The sequence below is a fragment of the Ctenopharyngodon idella genome, chromosome 19, assembly GCF_019924925.1.
Source record: "Ctenopharyngodon idella isolate HZGC_01 chromosome 19, HZGC01, whole genome shotgun sequence".
Taxonomy (NCBI): domain Eukaryota; kingdom Metazoa; phylum Chordata; class Actinopteri; order Cypriniformes; family Xenocyprididae; genus Ctenopharyngodon; species Ctenopharyngodon idella.
In genome coordinates, this window is record NC_067238.1 from 10,103,665 (window position 1) to 10,131,519 (window position 27,855).

At 37.4% G+C, this 27,855-nt stretch overlaps 1 protein-coding gene across 20 annotated transcripts in view; it reads right to left on the reverse strand.

Moving 5' to 3' along the window:
- Window positions 1-262: 262 nt before the first annotated feature.
- The window catches only part of pleca (plectin a), a 117,469-nt gene continuing 89,876 nt past the window's right edge, over window positions 263-27,855 (reverse strand). For all 20 annotated transcript variants that reach the window (XM_051872920.1, XM_051872923.1, XM_051872921.1 and 17 more), the window contains 25 exons: window positions 26,919-27,025; window positions 26,708-26,827; window positions 26,370-26,465; window positions 26,085-26,212; window positions 24,623-24,716; window positions 24,355-24,509; window positions 23,622-23,973; window positions 23,138-23,215; window positions 22,816-22,977; window positions 22,561-22,665; window positions 21,740-21,835; window positions 21,500-21,625; window positions 20,708-20,860; window positions 20,206-20,360; window positions 19,805-19,931; window positions 18,704-18,887; window positions 17,815-17,972; window positions 16,687-16,865; window positions 15,934-16,072; window positions 15,463-15,816; window positions 15,217-15,300; window positions 15,035-15,139; window positions 14,779-14,877; window positions 9,953-13,297; window positions 263-8,878 (listed from right to left, as the gene is read on the reverse strand). In XM_051872920.1, the coding sequence (XP_051728880.1) occupies window positions 2,570-8,878; window positions 9,953-13,297; window positions 14,779-14,877; window positions 15,035-15,139; window positions 15,217-15,300; window positions 15,463-15,816; window positions 15,934-16,072; window positions 16,687-16,865; window positions 17,815-17,972; window positions 18,704-18,887; window positions 19,805-19,931; window positions 20,206-20,360; window positions 20,708-20,860; window positions 21,500-21,625; window positions 21,740-21,835; window positions 22,561-22,665; window positions 22,816-22,977; window positions 23,138-23,215; window positions 23,622-23,973; window positions 24,355-24,509; window positions 24,623-24,716; window positions 26,085-26,212; window positions 26,370-26,465; window positions 26,708-26,827; window positions 26,919-27,025 (13,010 nt within the window). In that variant the 3' untranslated portion in view covers window positions 263-2,569. The remainder of the gene's footprint in view (window positions 8,879-9,952; window positions 13,298-14,778; window positions 14,878-15,034; window positions 15,140-15,216; window positions 15,301-15,462; window positions 15,817-15,933; window positions 16,073-16,686; window positions 16,866-17,814; window positions 17,973-18,703; window positions 18,888-19,804; window positions 19,932-20,205; window positions 20,361-20,707; window positions 20,861-21,499; window positions 21,626-21,739; window positions 21,836-22,560; window positions 22,666-22,815; window positions 22,978-23,137; window positions 23,216-23,621; window positions 23,974-24,354; window positions 24,510-24,622; window positions 24,717-26,084; window positions 26,213-26,369; window positions 26,466-26,707; window positions 26,828-26,918; window positions 27,026-27,855) is intronic.

Below are 27,855 nucleotides of genomic sequence, written 5' to 3' on the forward strand. Positions count from 1 at the left end.
GAGAGAGAGAGAGAGAGAAATTAATAATTGTACTGGCATCAATATCGGCAAGTACTAGAAAAAAATCGGTACTCGTACTAGGTCCTTAAAAAATGGTATTGGTGCATCCCTACATTACATAAATAAATTATGCATACACTGATTTAAACCATTATATAGGTAAGATATAACCAATTTTAATACCTTGAATCCTTGTTTTTTTTTTTCCATAAGAATGTGACTTACTACCAAGGAGTTGACAAATGGGTAAACTGAGACTGTACAGCAGATATTTAATGTTTATTTACAATAGAATATTAACATTTCATCCTGTAAATACCATACTCAGGTCATGCATTTAATATCAGAACAGTTTCAAATATACCTTTTAGTGCCTCAAAAAGCTTACTTTTAAAAAAAAGGCTTTGCTGATATAACTGCTCATATTGCATCATTTTAATCATGTTAGTAAAACATAAAAAGCAGAATATATAATGTAGGAAAATATAACTAAAATTGAAGTATTATGATTTACAGTACAGTGAAACAAAAGTCTAAAAAAACCCCAAACAAAATACATTGAAGAGACTGAAACAGATTTTCTTTTTGTGCCTTTGAAATTCAGTCTTTCTTAGTTTCCAATTACATGAATTGTAATTCAGTTTTAGATATGTCATTATTTGTTAACCTACAGAGTCCTTGTTTTTGTAAACATCTACATTCAGTTCAGAGATCAATATTAAATTATTTGTAAAGCTTGTCAATAGGCCTACATTATTATACCAACACACAAGATATTATTATGCAGTATTGCGACTGATTTACAGAGAGAATGTCCTGTGATTTACGCACCAATGTTTCTAGTACACTAAACACTTCAGATTTAGGTAAAATTGGCCAATATGGGTGAATATCAGTTGACTAGACCAATTTCTTCTAGACCATTAGTGTTTTTAATTCTATTCAATCAAATAAATTCATAAGCTGTAAATGGAGCATAAATAAAGGTAGTGGAACATGTATGTTGGTTGAAAGATCACAATGTGATTCTTTTGAAAGGAGCAATCCATTTCTTATTCTCTAAACACACAGGTGGAGCTTAAGTGGCAGTGCAAGATACGGAGCCATCTGATGATTCAAATCAAAGCTAGTTTGCATAACAATCGGGGACTTGAATTTAAAGAAGAGGTAGACTGGGCATATTCAAGGTTCCAGGTTTTTTTCTACTAATTGCTTTATTGTATTCTAAAAATCTTAAGTATTTTATGGCATATGACATAAATCATTAACCATGTCTTCAAGTCTACATTAAACATTAATACCTCGGTTTCTGTAAAATCTGTTGACAGGTGTCAGTAAATATGCAATTCTGTAGACACAGTGCCCTCTCAGAAAGGGACATCTACTGACAAAAAAAGAAAAAGAAAAAAAGACATTTATAATATTCATTTCATTTGATAACTACACAGTGCATGAGCTTTTCTGCAAAAAAAGAAACAATAGCAGGTGTTTGAATTGAAATTGGCCAGGTTAGTTAATATTTAAACTGACATTGTAACATAGAAGGGAGTGTCCCAAACAATATAACACTTTTATGCTACAATTAACATTAAAAATTCTACATCTGTATAATAATATAATCTGCAGTGAAACATAATTATTGTCTTTAGGCTTTATATTTTAAGCCTATTGAGGGTGTACATTACATTTACAAGAAAGTTAATGCAGATGTCACAAGGTTAAGGCGCAAGTGAGGTCCCCTTTTAATCAGATTATTCTGGGATTATGGTTGGGATGTAAGTTATGCTTTTAAATATGTCATATTTAGTGTGATTTGTGGTAAATTTAGTAATGATCTTCAGTTTTTAAGATGGCTGTAGGATAGGTAAATCCATTTCACTTTATCTAGTAAGACTGCATAGTACAAAGTTTATTATTTCCTAGTTTTCAATAACGAGAAGAGAATGAATTTCTACAGAAAAATGGCCATGGCAGTGCTGCCAAGATGTGTAATGTTTTGTTTACTGACATGCTCCCAATCATAACGAGTGTCCAAATGGACTTTATTCCGCTCTGCAGATAGTCAACAGCTCCCCCCTTTTTTACCATGCTGGCTTACAATGTTCAGTGTTTAAATATGACCAAAGGTGTATTGATATAATAGGGATCTTTACACAAACATACACAAAAATATATAACAAATAACTTTTACATCTTATCTGAAGCATTACCATATCCTCTCAAAGAAACTTTTCAGTATTATTCATGTGCCAATTTACAAGGTACATGAAAAAAACAAGACAATACAAAAAAAGAGGCTATAAGTAACACTGCTAATAGTTGAAAGGATTGAATATAAAAAAATATATGAATAAGATTCTGCCATGAATGTTGTGCAGAAAAACTGTATATGATTGTTTCATATTGTCATGTGAAAATGAAAAGAGAAAACATCTGTATATTAAACTAAATATATAAAAATGAAATAAAATTAAAGCCAGTCTTATATAGCAATATTATTCCCATCAGTAAAAAAAGCCCATTAGCAATATCATGCAGAGCAGGATAAATGTCCTTTTGTGTACATAAATTAAGCAACTAAAGAGAACTGAGTTTGTGATGATGTGAATATTCTCTTTTCATCATAGCAACAGTTCCTGCCTGATGCTAAAGCTGTAAGGGCTTGCTTTAGCTCATCCATCTGAAGTCCACCATGTACCCCTGAATCATAACGGCGGCCATAACTAGTGGGGCTGTAGGATGAGGAAAAACCCATGGAGAAACCTGAGCCTGTAGCATCAAAACTTCCCCTTCTAGAGCCTGATCTTGAACCAGTTCTGGATCCAGACCTAGACCCCGAAGTTGATCCAGAACCACTGATGCTGTATGGGCTGTAAAGACCTTTACTTGATTGAGAGGACGCCTCTAGCAACCTCAGGCCAGATCCTTCTTCTATCATACTTCTGTCCATGGCATCCTTGTATGAGATCTTGAGTTTTGTTTTGGGGCAGGTGAGGTATTTGGAATATCCACTGACATCTCTTAGTTTCTGTGCAGTGCGTGCATCTAGAGCGCCCTTCTTAACAGCATCATCCAGTGATACTCTTCCTGTAACATCTGGTTCAATTAAACCGCCTGTTAGGTACTGGACTTCAAGGAAACGTTGGCCAGCTTCGTAGTAGAGCCAACCCTTCTTTAAGGCTTGAGCGGCAGACATTTTGGTTTTGGTTCTTGGATCTTCAAATCCCTGAAAAGCTTTCTGTGCTAGGTTGATACGATCAACCATGATCTTGTCCACCAGCCCTTTGCTCATTGCATCAGCAACAGAGAATTTCTCACCAGTGTTTGGGTCAATAATTCCTCCTGTGCATGCTTGTGCTTCAAGTAGTCTTTGACCAGTGATGTTGTCAACTAGATTCCGATGCATAGCCTCTGTAACTGACACCTTTTCCAAAGTATCTGTATCTAAGATTCCAGCCACTGGTCCGGTTTCCTCGGTTGGATCAGTCCAGGTTGTAGCCGGAGTCTTTATGGAGGGAACTGGACTCATGGGATAGGATGAGCTGGACCCAAAAGAAGATGAACGAGATCTGAAACCACTCATATTGCCAGAGAGCATGTCTGCAAATTCAGTGATAGAAAGGGTGCCAGCACGGTACTGGTCCAAAGCAGATTGGTCTATGAGGCCCTTGGAGATTGCATCATCAATGTCATACTGCCGTCCAGACCTTCTGTCAATGATCATAGACTTGACAACTCCATCTGATGATGAGGTGGTAATTTCTTCCCATTCACACTCTTGCTCTGCAAGTTCAATATATGTTTGATGGTCAATGAGTCCCTTGCGGTATGCCTCATACACAGACATTTCTTTTCCTGTTTCTGGATCTACGATAACAACTCTACGTTTGCGGACTGAGGACTTAGAGGATGTCTTTCTTTCACGTTTCTTTTCTTTCAGCAGTAAAAGAGAAAGTCCAGTTTCAGAATCTGTTATACAACGCTCCATCAGCTGGAGGTAAGTTAAATTCTCCTCTGTGTTTGGATCGAAGAATCCCTTAGTGTCATCAGAGGGATCAGTGAGAATATCGTTCATCTCCTCATCAAATAGACCCCGTTTGTAAGCCATTTCAACAGGAAGTCGATGACTCTCTTCAGGATCAATGATTCCACCGGTGGCTATTTGAGCCTCAAGCAAACGGATACCATGGTCTTTCAGAATAAGACCTTTCTTCATAGCCTGGAACAGGGAGATCACCTTGCCAGAGTATGGATCTTTGTAGCCAGTCACAGCTCGTTCAGCAGAGAGAAGCTTGTCTTTAAATTCTGGTCCTACGACTCCCGTTTTTACAGCTTCAATAACATTCATTTTGAGATTTTTGATTGGATCAATCACATACCCAGTAGCTGCTTGAGCCTCCAGAAGTTCAAAGGCAGTACCTGGTCTGATCATGTTCTTCTTCATGGCTTGGTAGACTGAAAGTCGATCTTTTGTAGCCTCTACAAACACGCCTGCAATACAGCTGATGCCTTCAAGATATTTCTTCAGGTCCTTACTGAGGTCCTCAACAGAAATGGTACCCTCCATCAGTGCTGTGTAGGTCTTCTGATCAATAATTTGAGAGCGCAACAACTCATCTGGAGTAATTTGTTTTCTAAGGCCCTTAAATAGAAGTCTCTTGTCTGCCAGAGACAATAATCGTAAGCCACTCTCTTTATCAACTTTGCATCTTTTGAGAAGTAGAGCATAAGACAGCTTTTCATCTGTTGTTGGATCTGTAAACTGTTTGACATCTCCACTTGGATCAGATATCCTCTCACTGGTTTCTTTGTTCATGTAACCACGTTGCATGGCAACATCAATTGGGAGGCGGAAGTAGTACTCTGGATCCATGAGACCACCTGTTGCTACCTGGGCCTCCAAGAGCTTCATGGCATAATCCTCAGGAACAAGGTCCTTTTTCATGGCTTGGAATAGAGAAATGACCTTACCACTGTAGGGATCCTTATAACCTGTGACTGCTCTCTCAGCAGACAAGAGTTTGTCATGGATCTCTGGGCCAACAAGACCCTTCCGGACAGCCTCATCAACTGTCAACAATTCATCTTTCACAGGGTCAGTGATGAATCCTGTGGCTGCTTGTGCCTCCAACAGATCAATGGCAATGTCAGGTTTAATGAGACCTCTCTTCATGGCTTGGTAGATGCTAACCTTAGCATAGTTATCTGAGAGTACTCCAGCAATGCTGCCTGTTCCAAAGAGATACTGCTTCACACTTGGCATCTCCATAACTTCTCGGATTGTTTTCTTGCCTTGTTTGAGCAGATTGTAAGTTTCAAGGTCTATAATACGTGCTCTGTAAAGTTCATCAATAGTAACCCGGCGTCTGATTACATCACATGACATACTCTGCTCAGTCTTGATGATCTCTCTTTGTTCAATTATTTCAATTATAATAATGATCATTCTCTCTTTTGTGATTCTGCCTGAGCGATACTGTTCAAGGAGCCTTTGTTTTTCCTCTTCAGGAAGCAAATCTGATTTCATGACTTCCCATAATGTCACTTGTTTTCCTGCATAACTCTCATGTGGTATGGCTATTTGGGTGTTAGCTAAATCTGTTTCTGCTTGTTCCTCAGTGTAAACATAGGATTTCTCAGCTTGCTCAGGAGTCTGGGCTTTAGAAAGTGGTAACAGGGCAATTCCAAATTCTGGATCGGTCATACATCTCTCTTTCAGCTGTTTGTATGTGACATTTTCATCTTTGTTGGGGTCAGTGAAACATTTGATGTCATCTGTGGGGTCTTTAAAAGATTTGGCTAATTGCTTGCTGAAGTAGCCACGCTGAATGGCTATATCATTAGGAAGTCGATGGCTATTTACTGGATCAATTATCCCTCCAGTGGCCTCCTGGGCATCTAGAAGAGGTATGGCATGTTCTCTTAGAACAAGCTGTTTTTGCATTGCTTGAAGAAGAGAGATCTTATTACCAGTGTATGGATCTTTGTAACCAGTAACAGCTTTCTCTGCTGAAAGCAGTTTTTCATGAAGCTCTGGACCAACAATGCCAGCCTTAACAGCATCATCCACTACAAACTTCTCATTTCTGATGGGATCAACTATGTAGCCAGTAGCTGCCTGAGCTTCCAGCAGGGACAGACCTGTGTTTGGTGTCAGCAGTTTCTGCTTCATTGCTTGGTAAATGCTGAGCTTTTCCTTTGTTTTTTCCAAAAATACCCCAGTAATACAATCAGAACCTTGCAAGTAGCGTTTGATGGAGTCACTAACTTCTGCAGGTTTCTTTTTGCCTTGTTGGATTTTGTCATAGGTGTCTTTGTCAATGATTTTAGATTCAAGCAAGGAACTGGCTGGTACAGGTCCTCTGAAGCCATCAAAGTTGTCCTGTCCCTTCTTTTCTTTGTCATCCACTGTAGTGATCACAATCTTGATCAGTTTTTCAATAGTGATTTTACCTGATCTATATTGCCGAATAAATTCAATCCTTTGTTCCTCTGTGAAATATTCAGAGTTGATAATCTCCCAAATGGTGATTATTCTTCCTTTAAATAGTCCACTGTGCAACTCAACCGTAGCCTGGCTCAAGGTCTCTTTAGTTTGTGCATCAGAAACTGGTTCTATTTCTTTTGACTTGATTGCCTTTTCAGATAATGGAAGCAATGGAAGACCAGTCTGCTTATCAGTGACGCATCTTTTCAGAAGTTCAGCATAAGTGACATTTTCTTGTGTGTTGGGGTCAATGAATACTGTATTGGAGTCTGATGGGCTGCTTAAGTCTTGATTCATTTCCTCATTTAGGTAACCACGTTTATATGCAATATCTGGAGTGATGCGGTAACTTTTCTCAGGATCAATAATTCCTCCAGTTGCAAGTTGAGCTTCCAACAGACGGACACCTTGGTCTTTCTTAATGAGATCTTTTTGCATTGCTTCAAACAGGGATACAGTTTTTCCAGTATATGGATCTTTGTAACCACAAACAGCTCTTTCTGCAGACAACAATTTCTCATGCAGCTCTGGGCCAACAACACCACTTTTGACTGCTTCATCAACTGTGAGCTTTTGGTTTTTCACTGGATCAATTATGAAGCCTGTTCCAGCCTGGGCCTCCAGAAGGTTTAGTGCAGACTCTGTTCCAAGTAAGTCCTTCTTCATGGCTTCGTAGAAAGACATCTTTTCAGAAGTTGACTCAATCTGCACTCCAGCAATACTGTGTGTCCCCTTTAGGGCTTTCTTGACGGGTTCAAGCTCAGAAACCTCTTTAAGAGTAGCTTTTCCATTGTGCAATTTGTTGAACAAGTCTTTATTAATAACCTTTGCTTCCAGAAGTTCAGACGCTGGCACTGATGATCTCAAACCATCAAATGCAGGTTCCTTCTTGTTTTCCTTGTCCTCTACAACAGTTATTACAATTCTAATAACTTTTTCAACTGTAATTTTGCCTGTTTTGTATTGACGGATAAGATCCTTTCTCTGATCTTCAGTGAAGTACTCAGAGTTTATGACCTCCCAAATGGTGACAGCCTTTCCTTTGAATCTTCCAAATGGAACTGTTAGGTTTGCCTTACTAAATACATCTTTAGTCTCCTCATCAGTATAAGTTCTTTCAATTTGGGCTGCATGTTCTGTGATTGGTAGTAATGGAATGCCTGTCTCAGGATCTGGTTTGCATCGCTCCAGTAACTCACGATAAGTGAGGCTATCCTGAGTGTTGGGATCAATGAATGCTTTTTTGTCAGCAGGAGGGCTGGACAGAATTTTGCTTAGATCATCATCAAGTTGACCTTGGGTGCAAGCCATTTGAACTGGTACACGGTGGCTATTGACAGGATCAATTATCCCACCAGTTGCATATTGAGAATCAAGAAGTTTTGTGGCCTGGTCCTCTGCGATCAAACCTTTTTTCATTGCTTCAAACAGTGAGATTGTATTTCCAGTGAATGGATCTTTGAATCCTGTGGCGGCCCTTTCGGCCGATAACAACTTGGTGTGCAACTCAGGTCCAATCAAGGTATCCTTCACAGCTTCGCTTACAGAGAGTCTTCTGTTCTTAATGGGGTCAATTATGTAACCAGATGCAGCTTGGGCTTCAAGAAGCATCATAGCTGTGCTTTGTGTAATCTTCTTGTCCTTCAAAGCTTGATAAATGCTAATTTTCTGGTTGGGTTCAACTATTACACCGCCAATACAATCTTTACCTTTTAGGCACATCTTGACCTTGTCATGCTTAGAAAGCTCTTGCAAAGTTGTTTTGCCTTTCTTAAGCTTGTCAAATTCTTTTTTGCTGAGCACACCAATCGCATGAAGTCTGCTTGCAGGCACCTTCTCTCTGATTCCATCAAACGCCAGGGGTACATCTTTTTTCACACCATCCACTTCTGTAGAGCCATTTAGGACCTTCTTTGTTGTTTCAACCATGGTCATTTGAACTAACTCTTCTTCAGGGACTTTGTCAGTTTGAATTTCAATCTCCTTGGTGTGGGATGGCTTTTGTGAACTCTGAAGCTGCTGGAGTTTTTCTCGCAAGTTCTTGTTTTCCTCTGCCAGAAGTTTCTCTTGTTCAATTCTTTTCTTTTCAAGCTCTTGCATTTCTTTTTGCCTGGCATTCATCTCTTCCTCAGCATCCTTTTGCTTTTTGATAGCAGCATCCATGGCAGACTGCAGTTTCTTTCTCTCCTCCTCCATTTGCTTTTTCTGACGCTCCTGTTCATCTTTAAGTGCTTCAGCCTTCTTCACTTCATCTTCAAATTGCTTCTCCAGCTTCTTTTTCTCTGCCTCAATGGCTTTCTCCTTCTTCAGCAGTGTCTCTTTTTCTGCAAAGAAAGTCTGCTGGAGGATAGTCTTTTCCTGCTGTAACTGTTCTTGTTGTACATTGGCCATCTGTGGTAAAACAGCATAAAACAATAATTAATTCAATGCATGACATGGAAATCACTGTATAAAGAAAAATATAACTGTACAACTCAATACAATATATTTATGGAACAGATAATTTAGCATTTTAAGATGCAGTTATATTCTTTCTTATATAATTCTTTCTTATATAATTACATAACTTGCACCTGTCAGTGTACTTTTTAATTAATCTCTCTTACATGCTTTGGTGTCATATTTATATAGTGTATTGTGTTTATTTGATTCTGTGGTTACAGTGATTTCATTGAAATGACAATTAAGTAAATACATAAGTTAAAGTTATAGTTTACCCACAAATGAAAACTGTCATCATTTGCTCACACTCAGGTTGTCACAAACCTAACCTCACTTTCTTCTGCGGAAAGTTTGTTTCAACTGTTTATGTCCATACAATGAAAGTCAAAGGGGGTGAAAATAAGATTGGAACCCACTGACTTCCATTGCATGGGAAAAACAGATACATTCTTCATATTAACGTTGGCAGTTTTTTTTATTAATTTATTTTTTATTTTAGGTGAACTTTATCTTTAAGATACATTTACTTTCCGTAAATGTCTTTTCAATGGAAATCACTGTAATGACAGAATCAAGTGAATACAATATACTATATAAATGATAATTTCACAACATATTAGAATAGAGATTAATTAAAAGGTACACACACACACACACACACACACACATATATATATATATATATATATATATATATATATATATAACATCTGGAATTAGTTTAGATTGTTGTTGAATAAATTATGGAAATATTAGGAAAATTACAACACATTATAATGCCCAAGTTACAGACATTAGAAAGTAATAAAAAGTAAATAGTGATACTAACAATGTGCAAATATGGACACTGTTAAAGGGGACCAGAACATCTTTGTTCATGATAATTGCAGGCTTTGTTATCACTGTGGCTGGCAACATACAATTTACATGAACAAAGGTTCAGAAGTGGTATAAAAACTGTTAATTGTTAATTAAGGTGTTTAAGGGTAATATTTTAAACACTAGACTGCAGTAACACAATACCTCTTTTGATTGTTTTTGTAAGTCAGCAGCCTCTTTTTTCAGTTTTTCCTTTTCTTTCTCAAGCTCTGCGATTGCTTTATGCAGATCATCAGCCTCTTTTTTGCTCTGCAGTCTCTGTACTTCCAGTTTCTCAACAACAGTGTGTTTTTCTGAAGTCTGTTTTTCAGTCTCTAGCAGACGGTTTTTGATTTCATCTGCTTGTTTCTTGAATTTTTTGGCTTCCTCCTCCGCTTTTGACTGAGCATCACTTAGCTGCGTCACCTTGATCTTTAGTTTCTCAGCCTCTGCAGTAATCTCTAATTGCCGCTTGCGTTCAGCCTCTAAAGATTTCTGGAAGCCTTCGGTCTCCTGCTCCAGACGCTGCTGCATCTCCTTTTTGGCCTCTAACAGCTTTTGAGCTTCTACCTGTGCCTGATCTTTCTGTTTCTGGAGCTTTTCAGCTTCAGCCTTCAGTTTTGTTGCCTCCAGAACGGCCTGTTTTTTCTCTTCCAGCATCTTATCAGCCAGTTCCCTCTGTTTGGCGAGATCAGTCTCTGCAATTTGTCGTAATCTTGCAGCTTCTTGAGCCTCAATATTGAGCCGTGCTGCCTCCTCTGCCAATTTTTTCATGTTCTCAGCCTCCTCCTCAAGGAGTTTCTTTGTGTTGTCTTTATCTTTCTTCATAAGCTCTTGGTTTTCCTTTTCAATTTTAAGTTTCAGTTTTAGTAATTCCTCCATCTGAATCTTGACTTTAGAGAGCTCATCCTCTACTTGAGCCTTCTGCTTCATAGCATCACTGACCTCTTGTTTGAGTCTCTTAAGTTCATCATCAAGGATAGATTTCTGTTTGTCTGTCTCATCAAGCTGCACTTTAACCTTCACTAACTCCTCCTCAACGGAAGACTTCTGCTTCAGGGTCTTTTCTGCAAGCTTTTTGTACTTGGCCATTTCCGCATCAGCCTCTTGCTTTTGTTTTAAAGCAGCAGCCTCTGCCTCAGCCCGTCTGGAAGCTTCCTTTTCAGCTTCCTTCCTCAGTTTTTCAGCATCTTCCTGGGCTTTGGACTGTTTGGCAGCTTCAGCCTCAGCTGCCTGCTTTTGACGTTCAGCTTCCTCTGCTTTCTTCTGCAACAGGGCAGCCTCTTTCTCAGCCTTGTCTTTAGCCTTTTCTGCATCTTGCGCCAGTTTCTTTGCTTTTTCAAACTCTTCCTTGAGTTTATCCTGCGCCATGCTGTCTTTATTTTGCTGGAGAAGAACATCTTGAGCTTTCTGCTCAGCAGCAGAGCACTTCTGTGCAGCCTCTTTGACTAAAATGATCTGTCTCTCAGCTTCTTTCTCTGCAATCTCTTTCTGCTTTTTGGCATCTTCTGCTTTTTTTATAAGACGGTCAACCTCCTCTTGAGCAGCTTTGTGTTGCCTTGCTGCCTCTTCTTCTGCAGCCTGGATTTTTTTCACCTTGGCCTCTGCCTCTTTCCTTTTTTTCTCCTCTTCCAAAGCAAGTTTTCGGAATTTCTCTGCCTCTTCCTCTGCCTTCGCTTTGCTCTTCTGTGTCTCCTCTGCGATGCCCTTCAGTTTGTTAAGCTCAAGTTCAAGGTCCTGTTTGCCAGTTGAAGCTTTTTCGAAATTGAGTTTGAGAATGTGGATCTCCTCCTCCACCACTTTGCTCTGCTTCAAGGTTTCTTCTACAATTTTCTTTTGCCTGTCGAGCTCAGTGTCTGAAGTCTTCTTGAGCTGATCAATCTTTTCTGCAATCGCTTGCTTATGCTGAGCTGCTTGATCTTCTAGAACTTTCCTCTGGTAGGCCTCTTCTTCGGCTTTTCTCTTTAAACGGTCATTTTCAGCCTCCTTCTCTTTCAAAGCGATCTCAGCCTCAGTTTTTAGACGGGTTGCTTCGTTGATAGCTGCTAACTTTTCTTTGAGGATCTTCTCAGCTTCTGCTCTCTGACGGGCAGCTTCTTCTTCTGCGATCTGCCTCTGTTTCTTTGCTTCTTCTACAACTGACCTCAGTTTAGTTGCCTCCTCAGCCAGTTCCCTCATCTTTGCAGCCTCAGATTCAAGTAGTTGTTTGCTCTTTTCAGTGTTTGACATAGACTCTTTCTCAGCTTTGGATTTCATCTGCAGTAGAACCTCCATCTCCTTCCTAACTTTGACCAGTTCATCCTCAAGCTCCTTCTTCTGGTTGACAGCAGCATTGACATCATTTTTGAGACGCTGGAGCTCATCATCCAAGACAGTTCTCTGTTGTTCAGCATGCTCAAAATCTGCTCTTAACCTAATAAGTTCTTGCTCTGCTGCAAGCTTCTGTTTAGCAGTTTCTTCAGCCATCTTCCTTTGGTTCTCCAGTTCCTTTTCGGCAAACTCTTTCTGTTTAAGGGCAGCCTCCTCAGCTTTTCCTCTCTTCTTTGCCTCCCGTTTGGCTTCCTCCTTCTGTTTCTCCGCTTCCTCCTGAGCTGCAGTTTTCTTATTGGCCTCTTCTTCTGCCTGGAGCCGGAGCCGGAGCGCTTCATTAGCCTTCTGTCTCCATGTTTCTAGTTCCTTTTCTGCCTGCTCTCTTGCCTTATCTGCTTCAGCTTGCTGCTTTTTGAGATGTTCTGCCTCTTCCTGCAGTTGAATGACCATCACCTGCTCATGTTTGAGTGATTCTTCCAGTTTTGCTGTCAATGACAATTGTTTACTCTCAAGCTGAGTGGCTGCAGTTTTCTTAGCCACCTCCTCTACCACTTGAATCTGTCTCTGCTTTTCCAGCTCTGCTTGCTTCATGTGCCTCTCAGCTTCTTCAGCTTGAAGCTTGAACTTCTCAAGATCCTCAAGGGCCCTCTTTTTCTCTTTGGCAGCCTCCTTTTCTGCCTCTGATTTCAGTTTAAGCTCCTCTTCTGCCTTGCGTTTCTTCTGAGTCTCTTCTGCAACTTGCTTCCGAAGCTTCTCTGCCTCATCCTGTGCTGCCTTTCGAAGTTTTTCGGCATCTGCAGCTTTTTCCCTCAGCTGTTGAAGCTCTGTTTCAGCAGTGCTTTTTTGTGTCATTGTTGTCTCTAACTGAAGACGGATTATACGGATTTCTTCTTCAATTCTGGTGCGGCTTTGGAGGGCTTCCTCTACCTGTTGAGTCTTAGACTTGATTTCCTGCTCAGAAAGGCTTTTGAGCTCCTGAAGCTCTCGCTGGATATTGTGCTTCTGTTTCTCAGCATCAACAGCGACGTCCTGTCGCTTACTGACTTCGTCTTTCATCTTTGTCTTCAGCTCATTCGCCTCTTGTTCTGCTTTAGCAATAGCCTTTGCGTGAGATTCAGCTAACTGCCTTTGCTTTTCTAGCTCGGCCTGCATCTCGGCCAGCTTTTTTCTATCTTCTTCCTTAAGTTTTTCGGCAGCTTTCTGTATTAGTGGGGGTAAATAGTAGGGGAAATAGAAACAAAGTTAAGCATTTAAGAGTTAGATATTATAAGTGCATGTACGTACATGCAAATGTAAGTACATGGACAAAGTTACAGGGTGTTATGCTAAATAGTTATGCTAAATAGAAAAACAACTTATGTAGTTACAGAATATGTATTAAGGATAATATAAAGTCACAATGTATGGTACACAAAATGAGACACAATCACTTCACAAAACATCACTACAGCTGGAATATCAAATGGCTTCATGCTAATGAGGTGTTATCACTGGATATGGCTATTTTTTTTTTAAATAAATAATTTTTTTTAACTGAATACAAATTTTAAAACTCCACCCTCTAATTTTGAAGAGTGAAAAGGGTTACAGGTATTTTGGATTGCCTTTTGAACAAAATATGGAAATTTATCTTTTTAATAAATTAACCTTTACATAAATTATTATTGTAAAGGATCTATGAAGAAAAAAGTATTTGAAAATTTATATTCATGATATTATCATGCCTACAACAAAACAGCTTAGTGATGCAGCAAAGAAACAATGAGAATTATTAAATAGTGCTAGACTATAAGGGGGGAAAAGAAGAAAAACTGGTCTGATGAATGCCAAAGTGTAGATTTTGACAAATCCAATAATATATATGAATGCATATATTATTTTATATTTCTTAATAATGGCAAAAATGCAAATGTAATTAACAAGGGACTGGAAAAGGATGAACATGCATTTTTGTGGACAATTTACCTCTTTAGCGCCCAAACATGACAAACATTCATCATGATAAAGTACTGGCAAGCAGTTTAGAGAAGCAAACAAGAAAATAAAGGTTAGAAAGGAAAATGGAAACCAAAATTGTGCAGAAAACAACTACAGAAGAAGGGGTGACAGTCAGGCTGAAGCATACTCAGCAAAATCAACAACTACAGCACAAAGGAATGATGGGTAATAATGTAATCTTTTTACAAAAGCAGCAGACCGAATCCAAACGGAAAATTAAACTAGAGAAACAATGTGGCATTACTGGTACACTGCACCATGCACTAACTTTTATTTTTAGGAAAAGAGAATATTTTAAGTTGGCTTCAGGCTGAAGGGTTCCTATACTAACTGAGAGCTCACTATAATGGAAGAGATATTAAAAGACCTCCATAGTAGTAAACACATAATGAAAGACATACATTGTGAAAGAAATGGAATGTGCTGCACCACTAGCATTAATAATACTGAAGATCTAGGTGAGCAGATCAATCTGTTACATTTTTAATTTCCAGAACTTGTCTTCACTATTGTGTCACTCTTTGATAACTTAAGAAAAATATGTAACTGTGTCTCATATGGTTTGTACAGTGAAATACATATTTCATATGTCCATACATACGCAAATTAAACTACAAAAGGTTCAAGTTTGTGAGTTAAAGTTAGTGCTAGAGTAATAATAGACTTTAGATTTTGACACTTACCACCTCATCCTCTAGACGGCGATGTGTCTCAAAGATGAATTTAATATACTGTGTCGAAAGAGTCATCAGCTCACTGTAGCGTGTTCTCAGAGTCACATACTGAAAGATATTTTTAAAGTTACTTGACATGTCTAATATGATATAAGATCAAGAAATAAAAGCCCAAGTGTAACTGTATAAGTTATGCATATAGTATTTTTTTATAGCAGATTAAAAGTCAAAAACAGGTGGATATCAGACATCAAGGGTAATGTACCTCTTGGATGATGTCATCAGATGCAGACTCCATTTTGGTCTTCTTCAGAGGGGAAGCAATGGGCTCCACAAGAGCTTTATAAGTCACCAGCTGTAGCTCATAATCCTGGATGAGAACATTCAGTCAGATTGCTACTCATTTGAATTTGAGTAAAATATGTATGCGGCAGCATTCATACACACCTTTATGGCATCGATGTATGCTTTAGCATATTTCTGGCACTCATCCACCTTGTCCTTGTTCTTCTCAATCTCCTCAAGCAGTTTCTGTACAAAGGATGGACATGACGTAAATAAAAAAAATAAATTGCATGATTTTATAACAAAATATTATATGAAATTCATTATATAAAGCATTGAGAAGAGAAAATTAATGAAAATCCTGCATTTCAGATTGACCAACAGATATATAGACAGACAGATAGATACCTTCTCCTGGGTCAGCTGCTCTTGAAGGGCTTTGCTGTCAATGGGCACAGCATGGAGCTTGTCCTGCCTCTGTTTGGCATCTGCTATCCAGCGGATGAGCCAGTCATAGCTCTGTCTGTAGGCCTGCATCTGCCTGCTCAGAAGGTCAAGTTCTTGTTGCCTCAGTTCAATCTGAGCGAACACAGCCTGCCAGCGGTCCTTCAGGTTGCCCACCAGCTGCCTGTAGTGCTCCAGCTCTATGTCACGTTCACTGTGCAGCTGAGACATACGGTCGTTCACTGCCGTAGCCCTCTGAAGCTCCTCTTCCAGGCGGTCAAACGTGGCTTGCTTGCCCTCCGCTTCTGAGCGCAGTTTCTAGTGGCAAGAAAGAAGGAAAGAACATGAACATGTTTGTGAGGTCATGTATGAGTTCAGCTCATAGTTGTAAACAATTTCATGCATAACTGGGTAATTATGGGAAAGACAATGTACCTGGAGCTGTGTTTGAGTGGCTTCAGTCTCTTTCTCATTAACAGGAACTTTGTTCACATCACGCAACTGGTTCTCATATTTGTTGAGAATGTCTTCTGCTCCCTGTGTGCTGCGGATTACCATGTCAATGGTCTTCAGCCTTTATAAACAAAAAGAATAGAATTAGCAACATTTTATATGGAAAGGACAAAAAGATGATTTAGTGTGAAAAAGTAAAAAGTAATTCTATTGAATACTATCTAAATAAGTTCAAAAATTTTGCGTCAGTATTTTTTTTTTTAATTCAACAAGGATGCATTCAATTGAAAGTAACAGAAAAGACTTACATAGTTACAAAAATATTATTTCTATTTACTTTCTTTTGAACTTTCTACTCATCAAATAATCCTGTAAAAAGTGTCACAGTTTCCACCAAAAAATTAAACAGCACAACTGTTTTCAACATTGACGATTAGCATATTAGAATGATTTCTGAAGGATCATGTGATGCTGAACACTGGAATAATGGCTACTGAAAATTCAGCTTTGCAATCACAGGAATAAATTAGATTTTAAAATATATTAAAATAGAAAACAGTTATTTCAAAATGTAATAATATTCCACATTATTACTGTTTTACTATACTGTTGATCAAATAAAAACAGAGCATAAGAGACTCCTTTCAAAAACATTTTACAGCTTACCTAACCCAAACTTTAGAATGGTAGTGTAAATATGTATAAAAAATGGACAGGGTACAACTTGAAACTCACTTGTCGAGATACACAGAGGAAAGACTGTAGACGTGCTGCATCTTCTTCTGGGTGATGTCTATTTCTGAGCGTAGGACAGGGGCTGAACTGGACTGCTGAGATGTGGCCAGCACTGCTTCACTCTTCTCCACCATCTTATCCAGGTCTTTCTTTATACCCTCCAACTCAGTCTGCACTTTCTGTAGGACGAAGTAAGAATATACAAGTATACAGTCATTAAATAATATATATTAAGATTTCAATCAATTAAAATAATGATTTTAATGATTGCAGTTAGGGTTGGGAAAATAAATCGATGCATCGCGAATCGAGAAATGATTCTGGATCGATTCTGAGATTCGCGATTCTCTCTCGAATAGATTCCGAGCTTAGTTCTGCGAGCTTTAGAAACAGCCGTACTCCGCTTGCTTCCAATTCCTTACACACACCACTTGAACCTTCTATAAAATAATCATTCATAAAGTTCGAAAAGGTTGAAGTGAATTACAAGGGTGTTTGCAGTGGGCTGTTTACATTAATCTCGCGTCATAAAAGCATTCTGAGGTGCAAGTACATTCAGTAGCTGCATCTCATTTTGAAGGCTGCGTCCTCTGGAGGTCACATTTAAAGCCTGCATACGTCATTGAGGCGGTCTCATTTCAGAAAATTAACCGTTAGATTGCAAAGTAAGAAAGAAATTACAGTATTTCACACCTCACGAGGAATAACAGCCAATTTTATTATGGTTACTTTTCTTAATAAGACATCCTTGATGACGTATGCAGCCTACAAATGCGACCTCCGGAGGACGCAGCCTCCGAAATGAGACGCAGCTTCAGCTGAATGCACGAGTGCTCTTCTTTGTGAGCATTTGAGCGTGCGATTAAAAACTTGCCTAGAGCGCCATCTGCTGTTAAAAACTAAGCTCAAAATCGTGATGCATTTGGAAAATCTCAGAATCGATCCATGAATCAAGAAAAATTTATTTATTGTCACAGCCGTAATTGCAGTAGACATGCACAGGTTCTTCATGTGATATATATACATTTGAAAGAATTTCTTCATATATATTTCTTCAGTGGTAAATTCAATGGCACCATGTACAAACAGGTATAATGTATATTAATGCAGTATAATGTTTCTGCAGACCTTCTGTTCAGTGGCTCTCTGTGCACAGGCTTTGAGAGGCTCCTTGTCTACTAGCTGTCTGAGGCGGTTCACTGTGCGGTTCTCACAGCCTTCCAGTCTCAATCTCAGGTCCTTTATCTGGGTGATGTAACTCTTGCAAACTGACTCATCCTGTTCCCCTAAATAATTGACATACTTTGTGTTAAAAAAGCTAAAGAAATCCTCCTAAATATTGGAAAAACACAAAGAAAAAAGCACAGACTTCTAGGAATGTTTCTTCATTACTGAAATAACATTAAATCTATGCAGTATCCATACAATATTTATAGACACATGAAATCGAGCTTGCATAGCTATAGAAGCATTTGCATTCAAGTACTTTTAAAGAGAATGTTTCAGGCCTTAAAGATCAAGTAAGTCAGTTAATTTGAACACTTTTAAGTGAGTACACTGCATGTCAAACTGTCAAATGGTGAGAAAATCTGTGGAGATGACCTCACACAAGAGAAAAAAAATAATTAAAAACATGCTTAAAATCCCTGGAGTCAAAGTGGATTAGAGCAAAATGCACATGAAAGTATTAAACAAACAATGGCATTGACAAATCATTTACAGTTTGTTAAAAAAAAATCCACTCTCTTAACTTTACCCAGTGCGCTGCCCTTTTGGGTGAGAACAGGTTCTGAAAAATAAGTCTTACAGTCATAATGGGAGTTGAATGGAATGCCCTACAAGTCATTGCCTTTGTGTTGCATCAAGCATGCAGAAAAATCTGCAGCTGTGCAGTCTTAAAACAGGGTTGTTGCTGGGGCCAAGATGGCTTTGTCTGTGTGCAATTTCATTGAACAGTGAAAGTGATGAATGATTTCTATACATCTGAACAAACCAGCAGACCTAACCTGACACCCACCTTGTTCAACAGAGCGTAGCAGGTTATCATAGTGTTGAGTGGCTTTGCTGTAACTGTTCTCAGCTTGCAAGCGATCATCAGCTCCGAATAGCTCAGAATCCTGACTGTCGCGCATGAAGTCCTGATAGTGCTGCTCCAGGTTCTTCAGGGTCAGTCGATACTCCTCGACTCTCAGAGTCTTGAACTACACAAAATTAGAGAACAGAATACTATTCATGAGTAAGTTTATAAGATTTATAATGTAACTTGCCTCTGCATGCAATTAAATAATACCTAATAATGAGTTCTTTAAAGTGATGTATGATATATCAGATTCATATCAGTTATCGGCAAATATTAGAGATTACATTTATCGTAGCAATTGATATTAGACATATACTGGCCGATACTGAATATTTAATTGTGCATGTTCAAATGTTTTTACATTTAGACTTTTGTGGAATCTAATGCTCACATAAAGGTAAAGTTTAAAATGTAATGTAAATGTAAGCTTCAGCAAATCTCAAAATTAATTTAAAGATTTTTTTTCATGTTTTTGAAAGAAGTCTCTTATGCTCACCAAGGCTAAATTTATTACATCAAAAATACAACAAAAACAGTAATATTGTTAAATATTATTACAATTCAAAATGACAGTTTTCTATTTTAATTTCAGCAGCCATTATCCTTCAGTGATACTGATCCTTCATAAATTATTCTAATATGCTGATTTGATGCTTAAGAAACTTTTATTATGATTATCAATGCTAAAAACTGCAGTGTAATATCGTTGCTGAAATGTGATACATTTTTCTCTCTTTCTGATTATTAGTAAGTTCAAAATTATAGCATTTATTTGAAAAATAACAAAGTTTTGTAAAAATGTAAAAGTCTCATCATTTTTCAATTTTGAACGGTAGTGTAATAACTTTTCATACTGTATTTTTTAAAAGGATTGATTTTAGTTTTTTTTTGTCATTTATTTAGTGTTGTAACGGCCATTTATTTATTATTAATTATTTGCACCAGCCTTTTAATATAGGTGCATCCTAGGTTCTACTATTCTACTATTTTATGCCAAGTCTTTGAAAGTTTCTAAAAAGGGATGTCTGTGCTAGTTACCATGATAAAATTCCAGGAGTTGATAAGCAGGATATCTCTCATGTAGTACTGCCAAGACAGCAGGCTCTTCATATCAACATGCAGCTTTTGCCAGAGAACCATCAGCCTCTGTAGACTCGCATCCAAACTGAAGTTAAAAAAAAAAAATATCAAAAGGCGGCAAAGCCAAACACAGATGAGAAAGATCTGGCTTATATTGCAACATTTGCTGATATCAATCACAACAAAACCACACATCTCGTCTCCCAGATGTCAGTTTGAAAACACTGATAATAATTTAATAACACTGTTAAATGTAAGTTTCAAAGACAGAGATAAAAGTATGTGGAATTTGAATGTGCTGCCAACTAAAGGAATGGAAGTCAAATGAGGTTATAGTCTTGTGCACTAGTATGTGTTACCCAGAGCTGACATCCACAGCTTCTTTGTTGGTGGGAGGGACAATAAAACAGATGGACGGTACTGTGGCTTCATTTCCACTGGAGTTTCGCACTTTCCAATTGTACGGTTGGGAGTTGTTCAACAGGACACACTCATCTCCTTTGTGTACCGTGATCTGGGCCAAAAAAAAGAGAAGGATGTTAATTACGAAGTTTGAAGAGATTAATATGTATTACATTTTGTATTAGATTACAAGTGCAGTGGCTAAGAGCAAGAACAAGTTAACAGGTGAGGCTGATTGCTGAGCCTGTGTAATGGCATGATATTCATGCTAGATCACAAATTACACCCGTGGTGAGCATTTTATATAATAGCCTTTATTTTTTAAAGGATGGACTGGGATATAGGAAAGCAAATAAACATAGTTCAAATGTTGCTTGTGTGTTTTAAATTGTGCCCCTAGGAATAATTCAGTTTATTTTATTACCCATGTACACAAGAAAACAAGTGATTCTGCTTTACCTCCATTTGTTTGAAGTCACAGACAGCCTGAATGGGTAATTTGCCCTTGACGGGGTGAGCGGTGTTCCTCGGCTTCAGCTGGATAATGGTCTTGGCTCTTCGGTTGAGACCCTCCAGGTGTGTCTTGAATTCATTTAGCTGTTCTTTTTCCTCCTGATGAACAGAGAGACAAATTTACATATGTATGTTTATTGCATACATATTTTAATTTAAGAAAAAAGGAACACGTTTTAGTGATGATTCAAACGAAGCACTGAATTGAGAGTTAATCAATTAATTGAAATAGTATGAATTGATTCATGGAAATGATTCAAAGACAAATGCACTGTGACAAGGAAGGATGACATGTGATGTGTCCAAAATCGCATTCTGTATAGTAAGTACTACATTTGGTTTGAAACTTACTTTGTGTTAAAAAAGTATGTTCTATATAGCTTGAATGTGTGTAGTATGTAAATTTACTTGGCTGTCACTTGGATGTGAACTACAAACCCAGTGTTCATGTCAACTGTGTCACTTTACGCCATTCACAACTCTTCTGTGGCCTCATGGAATAGTAAAGTGTCCCTCAAATACACACTTCGGAATCTGACCAGAAGTAGTAGGTAATCTGGGTAATTTCCACCTACTTTTTTTTCTGAATACTATGTATTTGGACATACTATTCTGTTGGCATAATGTTTTTATAGGGAAGTATTCCTTTTTAGACGCAGATCCAATAAAAATCTCACTAAAATCATGTATATTTTGGTGTATACTGGGTTGTAAAATCCCACTCATAGTAATACCCACCACAGCATCTTGTAGCAGATCCTCTAGCCGTGTAACCGTGATTGAGCGGTCACACACATATTTCTTCTTCATTGTGTCCTCCATCTTCTTCATCCTTTCTTCAGCCTCTTTAACATCTGAAAAGAACTGTAGAACAGAAGGTTTAGAAATCAAAATAATTGTGATAAAGTAAATCTATTTGACTGTCTACTTTGAACTGCAAACCCACAGTTTACAAACATAAATGTTTGTTGTATGTACCTGGAAGTAGGCGGTGTTTTCTTTCAGATGAGTCTCAATGCAACAGCACAGCTGAAGAATCCAGCTCCACTGAGTCTGAAGAGCCGCAGTGAAAGCCTACAGAGGAACAGATTATAAACAGCTGGAGTTGCATACAAAATGTTCCACTAATATATATATATATATATATATATATATATAGTGGTGTTCAAAAGTCTAAGGCCACATTAAAAATCTGGAATTCAAAATGCAATTGGGGACTGGAAAAAAAAAATAAATAATGTAAGCAAAGAAATTTGTACATTTTGTAAAATAGAAAATATTAAAGATTTCTTGGTCAAATCAAATAAATAAAATACTATAATTTGTATTAAATTAGACATTTATTATTTTTTAATTTTATTACTCACATTAAGTTTCTTTTTCCAGCTCTCATTTACTATAGTGTTTTGCATTGCACAAACAATTCATCTTTATTTTTATAGCGCTTTATAGAATAGACATGTTTCAAAGCAGATTCACAATAATAAACAGGAAAGTAACAATTTTTGCTGTAAAGCAGCTATAGCAAGAAAAATAGGCTCATTATTCAGCTGAATTCAGTTCAGTAAATATTTAGTTCCATTCAATAACTGTGTAAAATTCATTTATTATGAAACAAGTTCATTTCAGCTACAAGCAGCTCTACAGAAGACAACATTGACGTTGTTCAGCTCAAGTTTTGTTTTCATCTGATAGTGTCAGTGGAGTTAAATCAGTAATATTGTTGGATATTAAGTGTCCCCAACTAAGCAAGCCAAAGGCAAACACATAAATAAATTACTAAATATAAAATGTTGTACCTCAATAGTCTTTCTGGCAGGATGGCCATCTTTCAACAGTTTGTCACCAGTCACCTGGACATTGTTCACTCTCTTCTCTCTCTGTTCAAGATCTCGCATCAAACCCTATAAGACAGCACAGCAGCATCCACGGTCATTGTCAAATGCAATAAAATGACTTCAGAGAATTCTCTACAATTAAAATGACATCAAGGCATTAAAAAAGCAGAAATTTAGTGCAGGTGGAGTCATGTTTAAAAGTGTTGGTGGCCTTACAGAATAGTTGTCCTTCTTGGCAGTCATGTTGGAGTTTCGATCGCTCCAATCATAGTTCACTTCTTCCTCTTCTTTTTCATTCAACCACATCAGCTCTTTTGTGGCGGCCACAACAAAAGCGTGCAGCTGATCTAGACTCCGCAAGCGTGACTTGGATGAGTTCTAAAGAGGAACGACAACAAAAATGAACCAACTACTAAATTCGCTAATTCTATTTCATCAAGCTTTGTATGTTATTGGGATTGCAACAAAGATATTTTAAGATCCATTATTAGGATTCAACAAAGTGATCAGTGTATTATTTCTAGATTTAAAAGCGTACCAGCAGTTTGGCATATTGAAGGTCCAGTTTGCCCAAGTATTCTCGATAGGCTCCCTTACTGACTGGAGTCAACTGATTCTGAGAGGAGAGAAAATTATGTTGGTTTTTCATATAAAATTCATTGCAGTCTTAGCCATTTTTAACTCATACATAGAGTTTAATAAACAATTTGAATTATTAATACTGCTTAAAATTAAGCATGTAAGATTTATATCTAGTATCCAGTACGTATTACTCAATGTTACTGTTATTCAGTTCACAATCAAATAAGTTAGCCATTCAGAACAGAGGTCATTTATATTTAAAAATCTTAAAGATAGTTTCAAAAACATCACAACCACAATATTACGGTGCAAGACATTTTGACTTCTTGACAAGTTGACCTCAGGGAAAACAATAAATGCTACAAAGTGTACAATAGCTAATGTTAAGACTAACAGCATAAAGTACTACAGAAATATTTGTCAATTACGCTTTAAATTACCTCATCAGCCCGTGCACGGTCAATCTTGGATTTGAATTCCTCAATGGACTGATGAAGGCCACGATGGCTACCGAGTTGAGACTCCACAGAGGGTAGATCTTCGCCCCACTCAGCCCCATCAATGCGCCTCTGGTTCTCCTCCACCCAGGACAGGAGGTCCTGAATGTACTTGAGAGTGACTTCGTCGAGCTCAGGTCTTACGCGCTGGGGAGACTGCTGTAGGGTTTGGACGTGGGAGATCTGGGTCATAGCCACCTGGGTCATGGGCACCTGTGACACCGTCACACCAGACTTCAGACGCAGATTAAACTCACTGCGCAGGTTAACCAGACGCTCATGGAGACGGTACACACTGAAAGAGTCAAAAGAGGACAGTTACAGATGCGGTTACAAATCTGCTATGAGAATAAATGAGAAATTATTTATTATAGATATTATTATAATTAATTGTTAATAATTATTGTTAATAAACCATTATAAATGGTTATTTAATACATATTTTCTGTAAAGCATTATTACAGAAAATAGACTCTTATAAAAGAAAGTAAGACTTTTTTTTTTTTGGTCTGTAAACAATTTAACTTTCTTTAAAAATGTAAACATTTCCCAGTATGTTTATCCTATATAAATAAATAAAGTATAGCATTCATAATTTTGGTGGATGAACACTGAATTCAAGCTTCTAGTTGTCACTGTATTACTTTAGGTTATGACAGTAGAATATCATACTAACCGCCTGTACATCTGTTCTGCCTGTAGGTGGCGCCCATCTTTAAGTAATTGCACATCATTAAAAAGGTATCGAATCATGTTTTCAGCCTTGTTCAGATCTGTCTCTATCTCAGACGCATGCTGGATAGGCTTTCCTGCACCCAGCAGACGTATGTCCTGCAAAAAAAAAAAAGAGAGCAAAGTTAAAGCAATTGGCTGTTGGTTTATCTTCTCAAAAGCTATTGGGTCTTTGGAATCAAGTAAAGGAATAAAATGGCTTTCAATCTCACCGTTTGTAACAGTGTTTCCACCTGGTTGAGCTGTTCCTCGCACAAACCTGACTCCATTTGCACCTTACTGACTATTCTCTGCAGACGCTCCAGCCTGTACATGTAACATACACACAAAAACTCTTTACATAATTCACTACAAACAAAATATTAAGAATAAAAAGACTGGACAAAGGCTACACTAAACAATATTCAGACTTTACAGGCATTCAACATTCAATCAATCAGAAAAACGTCAGCTGAATCACTCACACCCTCCTCTCACGGAGCAGGTACTCCAGTCCATGGCTGTCATTCATAAAGGCCATTGCTAATAATCCTGATAATGCTAAATCCCAGTCCAGAGAGGTTTATTTCAGAGCGAAGGCACACAGAATCGGCTATTGATGTTAAAAGTGCTGCTGTAACTGATGAGACTCATAAACATTCTGCAGAGCAGCAGCGAGTCTGTCTTGTGACAAATATTTTTAAAAGTGACGCCCCATGTTTCTTTTGCTAAATGCTATTTACTAACAAAAGCAATGCATTTATTTTGATGAAAAAAAAAAAAATCTTAAAAGAATTTCTTTCTTCTGCTGAACACAAAAGAAGACATTTTAAAGAATGTCAGTAACCAAACGGTTTATGGGCCCCATTGACTTCCATAATATATTTTTTCCATACTATGGAAATCAATTGGTTACCCATATTCATTAAAATATCTTTTTTGTGTGTGTTCAGCAAAAGAAAGAGGGTGAGTAAATGGTGACAGAATTTTCATTTTTGGGTAAACTATCCCTTTAATGACTGTAATAAAAGGTTAATGCTTTTAGAACTGAAAACAGAGGGTGAAAATAATTCAAATAAAACAAAACAAATTACATTAAAAGTAAAGGCGAGTCTTTCAACATTTGCTAATTCAGTAAAAGATTATTATTGTTCAAGATCTGATAATTATCAATTAGTATAGTTGAAGTTTCTTGTTAGGGCAAGTCAACTGATTCTGGAGATCTTTTTTTTCTTGCAAGGTAGCTTGAATGAGGTAACTAAAACTGTTTATATTATCTACAAAACATCTGAACATGACGGCATCATACATTTTACTTCTTTAGTTCAATACTTTTTGAACCATGGTATTATTGCAAAATACCCCTTTAAATAGTCAGGATTATTCAAATGAATCATTGTATATACTGTACAAACAAAGAATAATGGTTACACTTTACAATAAGGTTCATTAGTTAACTACATTAGTTAGTTATGAATGAAATAATAATGATAAGAGTCGTATTTATTAACATTAGTTAATGCACTGTGAAATAACATGAACTGCTGTATTTTTATTAACTAATGTTAACAAAGCTTAAAAATACAGTAACAAATGTATTGCTCATGGTTAATACATAAACTATTGTTAACAAATTAACCTTACTGTAAAGTGTTACCAAAATAACCAAGAGAAGTTATTATAAAGAATTCTCACCGTTCAAACTCTGAGCGTAACAGTTTCTCTCGTTCCAGAATGGCCACGTGCAGGCGGCCCCATTCCTTCTCTACATCAATTGGGTGGTAGCTGGGGGGAACCTTGACCTGACCTGCCTGCACAGCACCCTGGTGCCAAACAAACCCCATGCATAAAGTCAAATCTTGGTAAAAACACGTTAAGAAAACTCAGAGTGTCATGTAAAAGCCCAACAGGACTTTACAGTTACAGTTTAGTTTCATGCTTTTTTAAAAGGGGATTACTACTGTGGAAAATTTCATTTACCTCGAATGACTTGTAAATGAGCTTGGAGCGATTTTTGTCAGTCTCCTTGGCTGGTAGTTCAGTCTCTTTGAACCTCAGAAACTGACGCCAAAGAACCTACAACAGAAGGGAAAACGGTCTTATCATAATTTACCAGCTACTATCTATTTTTTTATTGTTTAGGATGCTTTTCTATAGTACAAAAGCATGCATTTATGGTCACAAAATAATACTTGATTAAGGTTATGACATAATAGCTATTTTATACATTTTACAACACTTCTAGCTGGTAAAGAATAGTGAATTACTGCACCATTTCATAATTACATATATGCACATACATGGATCATGGGACTAACCTCAATCTCCTCATAGCTGGAAGGGAACTTGCGTTCCTCAAACACGATAATGTGATGCCTGATCCACTGGAGTAACATGGTCACCAGCTCGTAGTACTCCTGCCAGCGCAACTCCAACTCCTGTACATGTCAATAAAAATATTTTACATCAATGATAACAATATCAGTGGCCCATTATATTTATAAATATTTATATTTTCAAAACACCCACATTGGCCTTGACTCCATCACGAACGTCAGGAACTCTTGGCATGACATCATACAAAGAAGACACATACGTGATGATGGACTTCTCGTCTGGATGTGGCACGTCCACATCTGCAGAAAGGGAAAATAAACTACCATCATTATGTACGCTAGTGTTCGGAAGTTTGGGGTCTGTAAACACTTTTTAAAGGGATAGTTCACCCAAAAATGAAAATGTTGTCATTACTAAGTCACCCTAAAGTGGTTCCAAATCTGTATAAGTTTCTTTCTTCTGTTGAACACAAAAGAAGATATTTTAAAAAATGTGGGTAACCAGACAGTTGACGGCACCCATTGACTTCCAGGGTAGGAAAAAAGTACTATGGAAGTCAATGGGTGCCATCAATTGTCTGGTTACCCACATTTTTAAAAATATCTTCTTTTGTGTTCAACATGAGGGTGAGTAAATTATGACAAATTTTTCATTTTTGTGTGAACTACCCCTTTAATGTTTTTGAAAGAAGTTTGTTATGCACACCATGGCTGCATTTATTTGATCATACAGAATTATTGTGAAACAATTTTAAATAACTGATTTTCATTTTAATATAATTTAAATGTAATTTATTCCTGTGTTGCCAAAACTGAATTTTTTAGCATCATTACTCCAGTCTTCAGTGTCACATGATCCTTCAAAAATCATTCTAATATACTGATTTGCTGCTCAAGAAACATTTCTTAATATTATCAATGTTGAAGACAGTTGAGCTGCACAATATATTTGTGGAAACCATTAAACATTTTCTTTTTCATGGTTCTTTGATAATTAGAAAGTTCAAAGGAACAGCATTTATTTAAAATAGAAATCTTTTAGAATATTATAAATGTCTTTAATGCCACTTTTGATCAATTTAAAGCATGATTTCTGAATAAAAATATTAAGTTCTTTCAAAAACAATCCT